We start from the raw sequence: 16194 nt of genomic DNA, 5'->3' as shown, positions 1-16194 counted from the left end.
AATCGGCTAATGAAATGTATATGTGGCTAACACCTGTGAGCTCACTTGGCAGTATATGGCCAACTTGGATATAATGTTTATCTTATAGATAAACATGATTAGTCTCATCTTTTATGTAGAGTGAAGGTGGCGTAAATACTAATCCATTGTATCCTTAGATAGATAGATTGTTCTCAACTTTTAATGGTGGGCCATCCACTAACTAATGTCATGCTTACGTAACAACATAAATGAACTTAGTACCCGGTGGTATGTCACTAATTCAGGAATACCTATGTGAAAATCAACGGCTAGGCTACTACTAGTTGCTGGATTTGTCGAGGGAAAGAGTGGCTCCGTTCGAGGGAAAGAAATTATAAAATTAGAATTGACGGCACATCACCAAATTCTGAACTCCTCCTCTGAAAAAAGGTCTTTGCTTCCTCAAAAGTTCCAAACCAATCAAATAACGATGGCATCATCCATCTGTTGCACTTCCCCTCTCATTCAATCTGATACTTCATCTCTCTCATCATTTTCTTCATCTTTTCCAGCTCAGAAACTACTACAATCTGTTTGTTTTCCATCAAGTTTGTTGAAATCTAACCGGATTTCGTGCCAGGCATCTGCTTCTGCTTCCGTTTCATCTTCTGTTAATGGAAAAGGTTAGATTTTTCATTTCAACTCATAACTCTTTTTTTTTTTTTTTGCTTAAAAAATTGACCATGTTTAGATTTAGGTTAGGGTTTTAGCCCTGTTCGTAAGCGATGGGAAAATGGGGTCTTTTTATCGAGTTCGAGTTGGGCTTTTATTTTTAATAGGGTTTCATTTTCTTTATTGTTTCGTTTGTCTGGTAGAATAGAAACCTTTGGATTTCTTAATGGGTGAATCATATTTTGAAATATTAATGACTCTTTCTACTGATTGATTGCACTGAACCTCATTTAGTACAATGTAACTGGAAAGAAGTGGAACTTTGGTTCTTTATTATGGTTTAGGCTTTTGTAAAGCTCCTCCTCTTCAGCTGAAACTTTAGCCCCAACATGTAGAATTGTTTACATATAAATAAGAGGTTAACATAAATAGTTGAAGAATTTATACTGAGTTAATCAATCTGAAGTCCTAATAGGACTATTGAGAGACTCTCAAGTCTCTCAAGTCTCAAGTTCGCTAGACGCACGATGGTCCTTGTTTAAAAATAGAAAAATGTTGTAATACTCAATTGGTTCAACATCAGCCCACCCCCAAGTTGCAAATTTACGTTAATTAGCTGTCTATTAATGAAATTCTAACATAAACATGAACGACTAGAAAAGATATGAAGGAGGGAAAATAATAACACTTCTAGGTTGTGTTAAGAATATCACATTTCAGACTTAGGATCCACCCACGACATGTGCCTACTCTGCACCAGAGTCCTTTGCAGATGAGTAGTGTTTCAGTAGATATAGGTTAAAGAAATGTAATTACTTTTGAGTTTCGCCCTTTTAATAAAATGGATGTGTTGGAGGATATTTCATTAGTAAGTGGTCTAATGATGATCTTATAGCATTGATTAGTAGTTGGTACAAACTCTCAAAATCGACATGTATAAGCAAATAAGGTTTCAGATGAACTATCCCGCTCTCTGTTGTGTTATTTAACTGATGAATAGATATTTTTGGATAATGTAATGTACGACTTGAATTGAAATACTGATGACTTTTTCTCTAACTTCAACATAACCTCTTTATGTACATTGATTTTCATAGTTTCGGAAGAAGTGAAACCTGAATGTTTTGTTATAGTTTAGGTTCTCTCTTATGAAAGTATGCTAATCAAAGTCTTTGGCTGACTCTGAAACTGAGTAGACAAGTATGGCTAAAATCTTGAAAACAACTGCTGCCATACCATTGAAGAACAAATATTTCGCTTTTTGTTTTGCATGATAGATCGATAATCAAATATTGTATTTGTTTGATTGTGTTGAGAATATCACCAATTTCAGACTTAGGAAATACTCTTCAGAAGAGTGAATTAGCATGATAGATTGATAATCAGATATTATAACTGTTGGAGTGTGTTAAGAATGTCACCAATTTCAGGCTTAGGATCATAATCAACACTCTTCCGAAGAGTGAATTAGGATTACTAGGAAGAAACTGACGCAATTGATCCTAGAGATTACGCGGAGATATTAATCTTGCTGATGAATAATAAGTTTGCTAGTGACCTTATACAGTAATACTTGCAACATCTATTAGTGGTTCATACATACCCAGAGTTCATAATTAGTAGTAAATTCGCATGTAGTGAAGGCATACATATTACATTAGTGGATACTTCTACTATGAAGTTTTTGTTAGAATGAATAACCAGTTACTCGTGTGAATAAGTTCCCGTAATACTTGGGCTATTGTGCTTTAAACCTTTCTTCTTTTTTATTTGCAAAATGGATACCAGAAATACGCTGTTTATTTAATTAATCTTCTTTTGCCAGCAAAAACAAAGGGTACCTTTAACTTATAGTTCTGACTCTGAGTTCATGAAACAACCCACAAATACTGCAATATACTGGGCTGAATTTGTAACTTTGATGAGTTTTCAGCAAAACTGGGGCTTAAAGACTTTATTCACATCAGTGATTTTGATAAAGACACTATCTTTAAGATCCTGGATCGTGCATCTGAGGTCAAGGCGCTACTTAAATCAGGAGACAGATCATTCCAACCTTTTAAAGGGAAGACGATGGCAATGATCTTTGCAAAGCCGTCAATGAGAACTCGAGTTTCTTTCGAGACAGGGTTCTTCTTGTTAGGTGGACATGCTATATATTTAGGACCGGATGATATTCAAATGGGTAAAAGGGAGGAAACACGTGATGTTGCTCGCGTGCTTTCTGGCTATAATGATATCATTATGGCTCGTTTATTTGCTCATCAGGTATGACAGTGAGTTTTGCTTATCGTTCTAGTAGTTGTTACGTTTACTGTTAATGGGATCTGTTGGGGTTGACTTGCTGTTTCTAGATCCTGCATACTATGCCATCTTTACAAATTGGATATCCAGAAGTCGTAACTTTATTATCTTCAAGTAGTTGAGCTTGATTGAACAAAAAATCAAGTAGTTGAGCATAAGTTCAGGAGATCTTGGCTGTTCAAGCCAGTTATTCGAACTATATATTTTTAAACTCGGGCATGACTTGGTGTAAATTTAATCTTCGTTCAGTTTAAATTCAGTCTGTGTAAAATTTTGACTCAAGATTACTTGATTTGAACTAGCAGTAGCAATTATTGCTGGCAGTCACGTATCTTTACTAGCCATTGTTAAATTTGCATTCAAGCTGACAAAATTTGGATAAGTTGCATGAGGAAACCTAGTCAAGGCTTTTTTCCCCCCTGCTTAAAACCCCTTTAAGTTTACCCTCCCCTACCAAGAATCATGGCTTCGCCACTGCCACTGAGCAAGTTGAAATAGGACATGACTCCAACGCTTAGGAGATTTTTTTTTATATCAGCTATTGTGGTCATTGTTTGTGCTTTTCTTGATGTACCTATGTTTCTTGTTCTACTAACCACAACTTTTTTAACAATGCAGGACATTCTTGATTTGGCAAAATACGCTTCTGTACCGGTCATCAATGGCCTGACTGATTACAATCATCCTGTTCAAATTATGGCCGACGCACTCACTATAATTGAACATGTTGGTCAGCTTGAAGGAACAAAGGTAATTTAATTCCTCTCTTGTTGTTGAATAACACCTTCGGAAAGCAAAATGAATTCTCCTTATTTTAAATATTCCTTTTTATTTTAGACTATGCTGATATTGCTCTTTTGTCAATGTGAACCACAGGTCGTTTATGTAGGAGATGGAAACAACATTGTGCATTCGTGGCTCTTATTGGCATCAGTGGTTCCTTTTCATTTCGTTTGTGCATGTCCTAAAGGATTTGAACCTGATGAAAAGACTGTTGAGAAGGCACGGGATGCTGGAATAAGCAAAATCGAGATAACCAATGATCCCAAAGAAGCTGTTAAAGGGGCAAATGTTGTGTACTCTGACGTTTGGGCAAGTATGGGTCAAAAAGGGGAGGCTGAATACCGCCGTAAAGTTTTTGAAGGATTTCAGGTATACTTTTATAATTTTGACTGTCACACTGAATGGTTGAATCATGTGATTATGTGTACTAACTATGAATTACTCCCCGCATGTCTTCTTTAAAACTCTATTGCAGGTAAATGAAGAGCTAATGACACTAGCAGGACCAGAAGCGTATTTTATGCACTGCCTACCAGCAGAAAGAGGTGTCGAGGTCACAAATGGAGTCATTGAAGCTCCCAACTCCATCGTCTTTCCACAAGCTGAAAACCGTATGCATGCACAGAATGCTATAATGCTTCATCAATTTGGTTTGTAACTGTTAGGAAGTGAGGGTAAATAATAGCTCAGTTGGTATTACTAGTCCTAGTGGTAGTAGTGTTTTTTTCTGTAGGGCAGCCAATTTCTGATGGTAGACTAAGTCTTATATGATGCTTAGAGCGAAAAACACTATCCTTTCTCGATATCCGTCGTCTACATTAGGAATGAAAAACTAGTAGTGGGTACACCATTGTTTCTTCTTATCTCCTTCATGTGGTTAAAGACTGTTACCTCGTGTTTGTACTTGGAAAGTATTTGTTTAATGTTTGTTACTCATGGAATCACAATTTGAATATTAATAGGAGGATCCAATAACCACACTCTTTCGGTTCGAGCTAGTTTAGATAGAATATCAGCTATTTTATTTTGCTCTTTAGGCACATGATTACATTGCCAAGAGGGGAAAAGTTTAAAAAGTTCTTTGATATCTAGTAAAATCAAATTGTGAATTCTCCTGTCTATATTGAAGACATCCTTATGCAACGCATCTCTACGATCTTTGAGTCCAGCCCAAACTCCACCTTCTGCAAGTTCTTTTTTCTAGCCCATTGTGCTGCTTCCCATAGCCCTCCGCATTCAGCGTGCTTTGCTTCAGACTCGTTGGAATGGTTAGATATATGCATTTCGATCCAAGATGGGAACCTGCAAAATCATGGGAACCTGCAAAATCACGAAGGATTAGTCCAATGCCACAAATATTATTATGTTCAACATAAGATCTATTTGAATTAATTTTAAATGTTCCTCTTGAGGGAGGGAACTAGTGGAGATTAGAGACTATTGCAGGTGCAGCAGCTTTGGCTGTAAAATCCGTTAGTTCTTTTTGACATCTTCTAATAATTATTCCCAACGAAGAATCATTGCCTTTGAACAACTTGTCACATCTCGCATTCCACAGGCACCAAGCAACTATTACTATTCCATATAGTTCTTCCTGCATAATTTGGTGAGCCATGAGTTTATCAAACCACTCACACAACCAGACTGCAATGTTACTGTTGCTGCTTCCAGTATGAAAACGAAGAGTAGCAAACCATACCGACTCGGACAAAGGACAATGTAAGATACAATGAGTCGGGATTTTTGAAACCTGTTCACAGAAACGACATAGCGATTCTTCTGCGTGAATAAAATGAAGCAGCTTATCTATGGTAGGAAAAATATCCTTGACACATTCCCGGGCAAATTGATTTATACGTGGAAGAAGAGGGAGTTTCCATAGTCTCTTAAAGATACTCTTCAGTCTTTGCCCCACAGAATTGTTTGTATTCTTCTCTTCCATCATTCTCTTATATGCAGATTTAACCGTAAATTTCCCATTCTTCTCAAAGGTCCGGACAAGTTTATGTTATGGTGTATAGAAACATTAAGAATTAACCTTACTGTAGTCAAGTCGAATAAGGAGAAGATAAGGCAAGAATTCCAACCTCTAGAGTTTGGTTCAAAGAACTGGTAAACATGAATGAAATCTTGAGCATTAGATGCACCATCCTTAGGCAGTGGAGGTGTAGGTAAATCTGCTATCCATCTGTAGTCCCAGATTCTATTTTTTGGCCATTTCCAAGACACCAACAACTGTACTTTTTGATGAACTGAAGTTCAGATGAAATGCTCCTCCAAGACCATGTAGAATTTGCATTTTCTTGAATGTTAACCGCTTTACCATCATGGAAGTATTTAGCTTTGAGTGATCTAGCACAAATGGATGTATCATCGGTGCATAACTTCCAGGCAGATTTGGCAAGTAAATCCCTGTTAAAAACTTCTAAATCTCTAAAACCTAGTCCACCTTCCTCATTTAGTTTATTATCATTTCTCCATGCTATAAAGTGCTTGCCTCTATTCGTCTTCTTGTCACACCAGAAATTTTGCTGAGTTGAATTCATCTTGCATATAGTGCTTTCTGGCAGTTTGAAGTTGATCATGTGATGAACTGGTATTGCGTTTGTGACATTACGTATCATAACCGATCTACCAGCTTCAAAGATATTAGTAGCTGACCATCTTGAAAGTTGAGATTCCATCTTATCTATAGGAGTTGCAAAATTTTTTTTGAGAGATATCAAGTTGACGAACCTGTAAGATGCCACTGAATATATGACAGCTTGAAGGACTCGTATTCTTACTGAAGTAAACTGCAGATTTTTGAGTTGTCTAGAACAAGCACTAAACTCCTCAATAACATTAAGCAGCTTATGAATTTGAGTAAGAATTGCTTTACAAAAAAGAAGACAGTCGTCAGCAAATAATAGATGATTGATTCTTGGAGCCGATCTTGAGATTTTCATACCTGTTAATTGGTTCACATTTTCATATAAATTAAGCTGCCTAGAAAAAGCTTTTATGGAAAGGATGAATAGGTAGGAAGAGATGATCCCCTTGTCTAATAACTATTGAAGGTTTGAATATTTGAGATGAAAACCGTTAATCATGATTTCTATTTGAGTTGTGCTGATACATTGCATTATAAGACGAATTTTTTTCGCAGAAACCGAATTTTCTTAAGACCTCAATCAGGAAAACCCACTCTAGACAATCAAAGGCTCTAGACATGTCCATTTTGAGTGCAAGATGCCCAGTTCTACCACTCTTTCTCTTCATAGCCTTTAATAATTCTTGGACCATACAAATATTTTCTGAGATTTGTCTTCCAGGTACATACGCTGACTGCATAAGAGAGATGATGCTTGTAAAGTGTTTTTTTAAATCGAAGAGCAATGATCTTAGAAATCTGTTTATAAATTGTATTGCAAAGAGCAATTGGGCGATAGTCTTCTAGTTTGTAAGATGTAGTTGTCTTAGGAATAAAAAAAACCCTTGTGTTATTGATTTGCTTGAGCAGATAACCAAAATGAAAGAATTCCTTTACTGTGTTGCACAATATTCTCTGATTGCAACCCACTGAGTCTGATAAAACCCAGGAGGAAAACCATCCGACCCCGGGGATGTCCAAGGAGCCATAGTCATTAAAGCCTGATGTATTTCTTGGTCAGAAGGAACCTTAACCAACTCGTCTTTGTCTTGATCTGAGACACTGTTATTGAATGCTGAAGAAAGTGATAGCTATCAGAAGGACTTGAAAACGTACTAATCTTTTTGAAGTGGGAAACCAACAGATCTTCAATAGATGTCCTACCTTGACACCATGTACCATCCGGAGCTTGTAGAGAATCAATACGATTTCTGACTCTTCTTTTATTGACTCTAATATGGAAATATTTAGAGTTTCTATCCAAGTCTTTGTAGAAGTGATCCCTCGCTTTTTTCCTATTAGAGCTAATTTGGATCTCGTTCAGATAATTAATTTGTTGCTTGAAGCTGAGTTAAGTTTTGTTGTAGACTAGTGATTCTTGCTGGAATGTGACCAAAAGTGTTCTTACTCCAAATTGATAACACATGTCTAGTATTAAACTGTTTATCTGATAATAAAAAAGCTGCAGAACCTGCCAAGTTAGTCTTCCAAGCATTTACTATTTCATTTTTACAAAAATCCTTATGAAGTTAGTGTTCAAAGAATTTCCAGTTTCTGCCAAAAAGAACTAACATTATTACTCATGGGTAAAAGAATAGGTGTATGGTCTGAGCCTTTTTGAGGGAGATGAACTAGTTTAGCATTAGGGTAAACAAGGGTCCATTCACTATTGGTAAGAGATATATCAAGCCTAGATTTAATCTTCCCTGTACCATGACTATTACTAGTCCAGGTGAAAGGATTTCCACTAAATCCCATATCATGAAGATCAGATTCTCTGATTAAATCTAAGATCTCAAGGGAAGTAGGCTCTGAATTACATTTTCTCTCCGAACTAGTCATTGTGATGTTAAGGTCACCTATAAGCACCCATGGTATATGGACAACTGAACTTAGGATTTTAATGTACCCCCATTAACTAGGTTGATCATTTTATAAGGCGTGCCATAAACACAGGAAAAGAACCATTCTCCTTTTCTAAGATCATTTTGGACAATAACATGAAACATATTATGAGAAGAATTAACAATGTCTAAGTGGAAACCATCCTTCCAGAGAAGGATTATACCACCCGCTTGGCCAATAGAGGGAACATAAGATCTATTCGGCATCCTTAGCATATTAGTAAGACTTAAAATTCTTTCGTCATTTATCTTTGTTTCAGCCAAAAAATGATATCAGGAGAGTGTAAGTTGTTCAGGTGAGCTAGATGTTCTCTAGTTTCTTTCCCTAAAAATCCATGACAGTACCAGCTTAGCATAGAGGTTTTCTGAAAGTATCTCATGTAAGTCTTGGCCAACTAATTTATAAGTATCTCATCAAATACAAATTCTCCATTGTTACAATAACATGATGACCGGGGATCAACAATATCAACCCGATCATTATCCTCTCAGAACCAATACTTGCACATGCATTTTTTATAAGTGCATAATTCATATGATTTTAGTGTTCATTCCACATTTGTTTTAGCTATTATTCTTGCATATTTTCGTATTATTACTCTTGTTTTCTCTTATTTGCCTCTGTTAGGTGAATTATCCAAAAAGGAGCTACAAAGTTCTGAAAATATCTAAGAAGATAAGTATTCCAAGTATCCAAGTGCCCAAGTCCAAGAGAAGTGAAAGAAGTGCGATGAAAAGGAGCAAATCGCTAAAAATCAAGAGACGGGACAAATACCAAGCTTAAAACATTCAAATTCAGAATTTCTTATCACCATCTTGAAGATAATTGAAATGGGAAAATAATGAAAAAAGAATGAGGTCATTCCGAGTTTGGACGAAGAAGTTGTGGGCAAAACAAGTTTTTTATCGAATACCGAAGACAAGCAAGTATGCAAATGGATTTTCAGTATGCAAACGGGTATTGATGGGGTTTCAAAGTTGTTGTAGTAAAAAGGTTCGTTGAGACCTGTGAAGGAAGATTTTTTTAGACTTAATTTTTATAAATAAAAAAAATATAACAAACTCGAATAAAAAGTGTTGTGAGAATTATGGAGAGATCGGGGCTAGGATTCCGCTATTTACCAATTCCAAAGTGATACTAATTATAATCATGCAATTTCACACGTTCAAATTGATTCTCAACTATTGCAAAAGTAGATTTTTAGAAACAACAAATGTTAATCCAAAGCATGAGACATCAAAACCCTAGGCTAAGCATGTTCCATCAAAAGAAAAATACAATTGTCTAACAAAAACCTTAAAATCTATTTTCAATATAGGCAAATAATCATAAATTAAAAATTGCACAAATTAAATAATTAAGAATTACCACTTTTTCATTGGAAAGGTAGCATCCTCCGTCGCCCCAAGGATTGGGTTTAACTCATCATTGTGGAAACGCGCTCAAAAGTTGATTTCATTGCTCAAAGTGTTTACAAATGATGAATTGGAGAAAAACTATAAAAAATCGGGTGTTTGCAACGTTTTTAATTGTTGCAAAACACTGTTACATAAAACGATAAAAGCCAACTGTCGCTGTTCAGCTTCTATGACCCCCGCCTCTATGTCGTTATCACTGTTGATAAACGACTGTCTTCGTGTTCATCAGTTCTGCAGCAGCAGAAATGGTGTTCTCTGCAACTCGATTTTTCGGCTTTGTGATGCTGTGTAACTCTCCCAAACTCTCTATATCCCTTCTGCGCTACCCCAGAGTTGTATTTATAATCAACAGAGCCAAGGATAACTCCTCATTACTCCACGAAATCTCCCATTACTGGAGAGTGAAGAAAAATATTCTCGGAATATTTTCTTCCATGATTTTCCTTCTCACGCGTCTGCAGCTTCCTAACTCCATTCAACACGCTGAATATTGAAAATAAAATGATCCATACACACTCCAGGCTCGTGCCAACCATAGAATAACTCGGGAAAGAGAATATCAACCCTCGTGAAAGTAATAATACCAAAGTTTTCCCTCACCCGTGTTTTGCTTCCACACGATTCTTCGGCCAAATCTAATCGATTCCAAGGACCTTACCAGCCCTGTTTAGTCCCTAGCAACAAACCCATTTGATTTCAGCCATTGAATCTCCCTAAAACGCCTTCAAATCACGAACCCTAATTTTGGTGTTTTGATAATAGCTTTTCCCGCCAAATTCCAAATTCAAATGGAGAAGATGACCTCCCCCTAATCCTGTACGGGTGTGCCTTTAGCACTTTCCTTATGGGGTGTGAATAGTAAGGAAGGTGCCCCTTATTCGTTGAGGTGCCCCTTAGTAATTGAGTGCCCCTTATCTAACAGTGCGAGTCCGAATAACATGTGTCCTCCGGGTGCTTTAGACAACTTTTCGAGCCGATTTTCCAATAATGTTTATTTCCCAAAAATGTCTACAAACACATAAAATACCATAATAAGTACAAAAATCGAGTACCAACAATACATGAAATTAAGGACAACATAGACACAAAAATGTGTCTATCAAATACCCCCAAACTTATTATTTGCTAGTCCTCGAGCAAATCTAATCTAGAAAAATAAAATGACTACACTTAGCACGTGCAACAAGCCGTTAAACCGCTAGGTGGCCCTAGCGGCGGAGTGTTGTCTCCGGAGGGTTTACCAGAGGTGTACCCACAAAACCTTTACTACAGACCCTAGCTATCTACGCAGAACCTTGGAAGGCACTAAAGAATATCCTTGGTTGGGATACAATCATTGACTATAGGAGGAAGTACCCTGATGCGAAATTCCAATTGTTGTACATGAGTTTGCACTCAACATACTAAAATTCATATATAAGTGAAAGAGCTCTACTCAGATAGTTTCTGTACATCATAACCGGAGTCAACCAATCACATGGAAAGATTAAGAATATGGATAAAGAGATGGTTAAAAGTGAACGGTGTTTCCCATATCTGTCTGAAGGCCTCTGCCAAGGTGAACCTATCCTAATGGACTGAGATACCGGTCTGACTAATATCAACACAATTGGAATATACAAGGGGACCAGTGGTCGATAAACCTAACTATAGGTCAACACAACTGGTATATACAAGGGCACCAGTGGTCGACTTTATTGAATTTATTCCGGTTGGTCTAATGGTCTGGTCTCATTTTTTTTTGTTTTTTTTTTTTCATTTTTTTTCATTTTTTTTTTCATTTTTTTGGTATCTCAATCACTCTATTCCACCGTAGCAAAGGTAACAGCTTGAATCGTGTGCCCCACCAAATCACTTAAAAAAATAAAAACAGAAGGATTAGGATTCAATGAGATATGACGAAACTACCATGTTTTTTTAATTCTAACACCTGAGCTCTGTGCTTTTATGAATAGACTCTTTAGATGTTTCCTTCTAATCAGATTGGTTCCTCAACTCCTACAACCAAGATGTTCCCATCCATTAGATTGGTTAGTGCCAACCTTAATAATCATAAATTTCTAGGCTCTGGAGTTTATTTGTTGCAGCTAAGAGCTAACAAAAAGTTTCTTCCCCACCCCCAAACTTAAATCTAACATTGTCCTCAATGTTCTAAAGATGAAATTAAAAGCATGAACAATAAGAAACTGTTACCACTTGATGGATGGAAAAAGAAATAAGGAAGGATATTACCGTAAGCATGAGTACCTCCCAGGAAATGCAAAATTTAAAGTCTGTAGCTAGACATCAAATACCTCAAAAAGGATTGTCACCTTCCAAAGTCATATATCAATAGTCGAAACAATTGTGGGTCCATAAGACCAAATAGAGCTGACACCAGTATGAGACAACTGCACTAATTCATAAAAATGAAAAGAAGGAGCACGTCCTCATCTAAGGTTTCTGTCAAGAAAACTGGGTTTATCTGCGGCGCGTAATTGAACTTCATATGTGTGTCTCGATAAATAGATTCATCCGAAAAACGGGTCTCTAATACCTGGGTTACCTCTTGGATAGTATCAGGAAGATCGGGTTACGGAGTCTGAAAAGACTCAAGTAATATCTCAGATGTACAAGGATCGAGTCCCAAGTTAGGGACTCTAATTAGGGATACGATACAATCACAAGAACCATCACTACCCCCGAACTTAGGGTTCACAGACAAACCTCTAACTATTGCCTGAATTTCTGGGTCCATAGAATCTTTAAAATACTCAAGAGCTTCTTCTAAAGATTGATCACATATCTGATCTAAGAGAATGGTTTCCTCAAAATCATCTAAAGAATCTACCAGTAAAGTGTCAAGCCAATTATCCTGAACCAAATCCTGAACTAAAGTGCTAATCATATTCACTTCTTCTAAATCATCGTTCTCAGAAGGTTGTCTAGTAACATTAAATACATTTTGTTCAGTGGTCATATTACCAAAGGATATGTTCATAAGCCCAGTCCTACAGTTGATGACAGCGTTAGCTGTGGCTAAAAATGGCGACCTAAAATCACTGGGATTTGACGACTTGGGTCCTGAACAGGCTGGGTGTCTAGAACAACGAAATCCACGGGATAAATAAACTTATCAACCTCAATCAGAACATCCTCTATGACACCACGAGGGACTTTGACAGACCTATCAGCTAATTGTAGTGTCATTTTAGTCTGTTTCAACTTACCAATGCCTAAATGGGTGTATACATGATACAGGAGTAAGTTAGCACTAGCTCCTAAGTCAAGTAAAGCTTTATCGACCATGTGATTACCAATCGCACAAGATATGGAGGGGCATCCAGGATCCTTATACTTAGGGGGTGTTTGATTCAGAAGAATGGAACTTACCTGACCAGCTAAAAAAGCTTTCTTATTGACATTAAGCTTACGCTTTCGTGTACAGAGATCTTTAAGGAACTTGGCATAAGCAGGCATCTGCCTGATTTCTTCTAATAGCGGAATGTTGATGTTCACTTGCTTAAATGTTTCCATTATCTCGTTGAAAGTCGACTCCTTCTTTGTTGGGGCTAACAAATATGGATATCGGGATCTAGGCACAAAGGTAAACCTATCAGAAATTTCTTGGGAATCTTAGAGACTGTTTCTGTTTCCTCGTCTACGGGATCCTCTTGGGAAGTAGAAGGTGGAACTACAGTATGTCCAATAGGCATGGCTACCTTATTGTCTACCATTTTACCACTCCTAAGGGTTGTTATCGAGTTCACATGGTTTGATGATTTCTCACCAGCTAAAGATATTTGATGGACTCCCCTAGGGTTGGGTTGTGGTTGACTAGGAAACTTTCATTTTTCTCTTAGTGTCTCATTTATATGACTAACCTGGGTTTTCAACTTGGATATATCCTGAGAGTTAGCTTATACCATCTTTTTATTTTCATCTAATCCTTGTGCAACCGATTGCTGAAATTCTAAAGTGTTCCGAGTTAACAAGGCAAGAGACTCTTCTAAACTCATGATTTTCTTATCTGAAGGGATCTGAAACTGTGCCGGAGCTGAAGGATTCTTAGTATAGCCAAAACCTGGGGGAACATGGGAATTACTAGACTGACCTTGATTCTGGCCCTTGGACCAAGAAAGGTTTGGATGGTTTCTCCAGCCAGGGTTATATGTTTCTGAATATGGGTCAAACTGTTTTCGGTTATCAAACCTGGTGTTGTTATAAAGAACATGGCCTTCCCAAAAAGGCTCATTTCTTCCACTACTACCACTAGAATGACCTAATTGTAAGGCTTCTAACCTTTTGGCTATAGCTTCTATTTTGGCATCTGACTCATGAGATCTTTCTACCCTATTAACATTTCCTCTACTTAGAAGAATTTTTTTCTGGGGTACCCTACTGTTTTCCCATTGTTGGGTCTTATCGGCGATTTCATTCAAAAATGTCATCGCTTCATCAACAGTTTTATTCTCAAACCCACCTGTGCATAAGGACTCAACCATGGTTGTTGTTGAATAATCTAAACCCTCGTAGAGGATCTGAACTAACCTAACCTTCTCCAAACCATGATGAGGACATTGAGATATCAAGTCATTGAACCTTTCTAAGTACCTATATAAAGATTCTCCCTCTTGTTGGGAAAAAGTACATATTTGTGTCCTAATAGACGATGTTTTATGCCTTGGGAAAAACTTATGTATAAAGGCAGAAGTAAGTTGGTCATAGGTTTCAATTGACCCAGAGTCCAAACTATACAGCCAAGATTTGGCTTTATCTTTTAAGGAAAAGGGGAATAACCTAAGTTTCAACGCATCATCACTTAGGTTTTTAATTTTCAGAGTACTACAAACTTCCTCAAATTCCCTAACATGAAAATAGGGGTTCTCATTATCCTTCCCTAAAAAAATTGGGAGCATCTGTAAAGTCCCAGGTTTCAGTTCATAATTTGCCTCGGTTTCAGCTAACTTGATACAAGACGGTCGAGAGGTCCTACTTGGGTTTAGCAAAGCTTTCAAAGTTGCCATTTCTGGCACTACCAAAGGACTAGGAGTACTAGGGGTACTTTCCTCACGAAGAGACAGATTATCAAAACTGAAGTTTCCAAAAACGGGGCTCTCAAAAGGAGAGTCTTCGATCTTCCCGCCTTCACAAGAACAACTACTAGGTTTGTCACTAATCAAACGACCTAGAGTGTTTCTTTTCCAAGCCCGTTTAAAAACTTCGGGCATACACTAGAAAAACAAAATCAAAAAGAAAAGTCCTAAAACGGAAGGGATGTTCTATGCAAACACAAACAAGGTTGACTCCACCAAAGCAAACCTACTGATTTCTAGCAAACAAAAAGCATGATGGTTCTACTTAGATTGTTTCTAGACCAGCTTCTAATCCTTCGAACGGGAATTCGTTACAATTTAAGCAAACCCCTCTGGAATAAATCCGAGTCAAAGTAAGTTGAATATAGGCGAGGGAAGCTCGGTGGAGCTTTGATACCCAAGGCTTCACCGGTATTACAAGGCGGCGCAGTCACGCATTCAACTTACAGAAACCGTCAAGAACTTCGAAGTATGCTTAAAAGAGTAACCAATATTTTTCGAATGACTTTCCTGTTAAGCTCGTTACCCTATCGTCTCGTTCTAGTCAAAATTTTAGGCTTAGGTTCGCGTTTGGTGTCGTTTTCCTAAGGCGGGCAAGAAGAGAACGGTGATGAAATCCGAACCCTTATCTTGTATGGCCAGTCCTCGCCCTTTACTAGGAAATTAAAGTAGCCGTTTCAAGTCCTCAACATATATGCATACGAAGGAAGACAGTAACTCGCTGACAGGGGATTCGCGAGTGTTTCGACAAACTTACCTCCCGTACCAGACGAGGGATGAACCTTTGTAGTCGACTCGGGCCACGACTCCTATGTCATGTACGAACCCGAGGGGCCGAGGTGACATCGTAATCACCGTCCTTCTCTGCAAACAGTTTATATTTAAACTACCCTTCCGTAGGGTTTAAAAATAATGTCCCAAAATTTAAAGTCCAAAGTCCAAAAATATAAAGTGCAAAAGAAAAAGAAAGTCTAAAAAAAAAAAAATCTACAAAAATAAAAATGTCTCTCTTTTTTCTTCTCTTTTTTATAAAAAAAAATCTTCTTCTTTCGCTCCTTTCGCTTTGCCTTTTACTCCAGTCTTTAAGTATTCACCAAAAGCTTTGGAAAAATTTTCTTTCCCTCCAAATTCCAAAATCTGAAAGAAAAAGACAATAACCCAAAAACATAAAGAAGAACAAATAAAAATAAAAACCTAAAAAAAAAAAATCTAAAAACTCTAGCCTAAAGACAAGTCTGCATCGGTGGCGCCAAACATTTGATGGGGTTTCAAAGTTGTTGTAGTAAAAAGGTTCGTTGAGACTTGTGAAGGAAGATTTTTTTAGACTTAATTTTTATAAACAAAAAAAATATAACAAACTCGAATGAAAAGTGTTGTGAGAATTATGGAGAGACTGGGACTAGGATTCTGCTATTTACCAATTCCAAAGTGATACTAATTATAA

At 37.3% G+C, this 16194-nt stretch overlaps 1 protein-coding gene across 1 annotated transcript; it reads left to right on the top strand.

The window, feature by feature from the left end:
* Positions 1-279: 279 nt before the first annotated feature.
* Positions 280-4711, top strand: LOC113348501 (ornithine carbamoyltransferase, chloroplastic-like). The gene is made up of 5 exons (XM_026592302.1): positions 280-644; positions 2567-2901; positions 3556-3687; positions 3814-4089; positions 4196-4711. Exons 1-5 carry the CDS (start codon positions 452-454, stop codon positions 4376-4378), a joined length of 1119 nt encoding a protein of 372 aa, XP_026448087.1. The 5' UTR covers positions 280-451; the 3' UTR covers positions 4379-4711.
* The last annotated feature ends 11483 nt before the right edge of the window (positions 4712-16194 follow it).

This window comes from Papaver somniferum, chromosome 2 (assembly GCF_003573695.1).
Source record: "Papaver somniferum cultivar HN1 chromosome 2, ASM357369v1, whole genome shotgun sequence".
In the NCBI taxonomy this organism is placed as follows: Eukaryota; Viridiplantae; Streptophyta; class Magnoliopsida; order Ranunculales; family Papaveraceae; genus Papaver; species Papaver somniferum.
The sequence above is the reverse complement of the archived record's forward strand: the minus strand, read 5'-3'. Positions and strand labels throughout refer to the sequence as shown.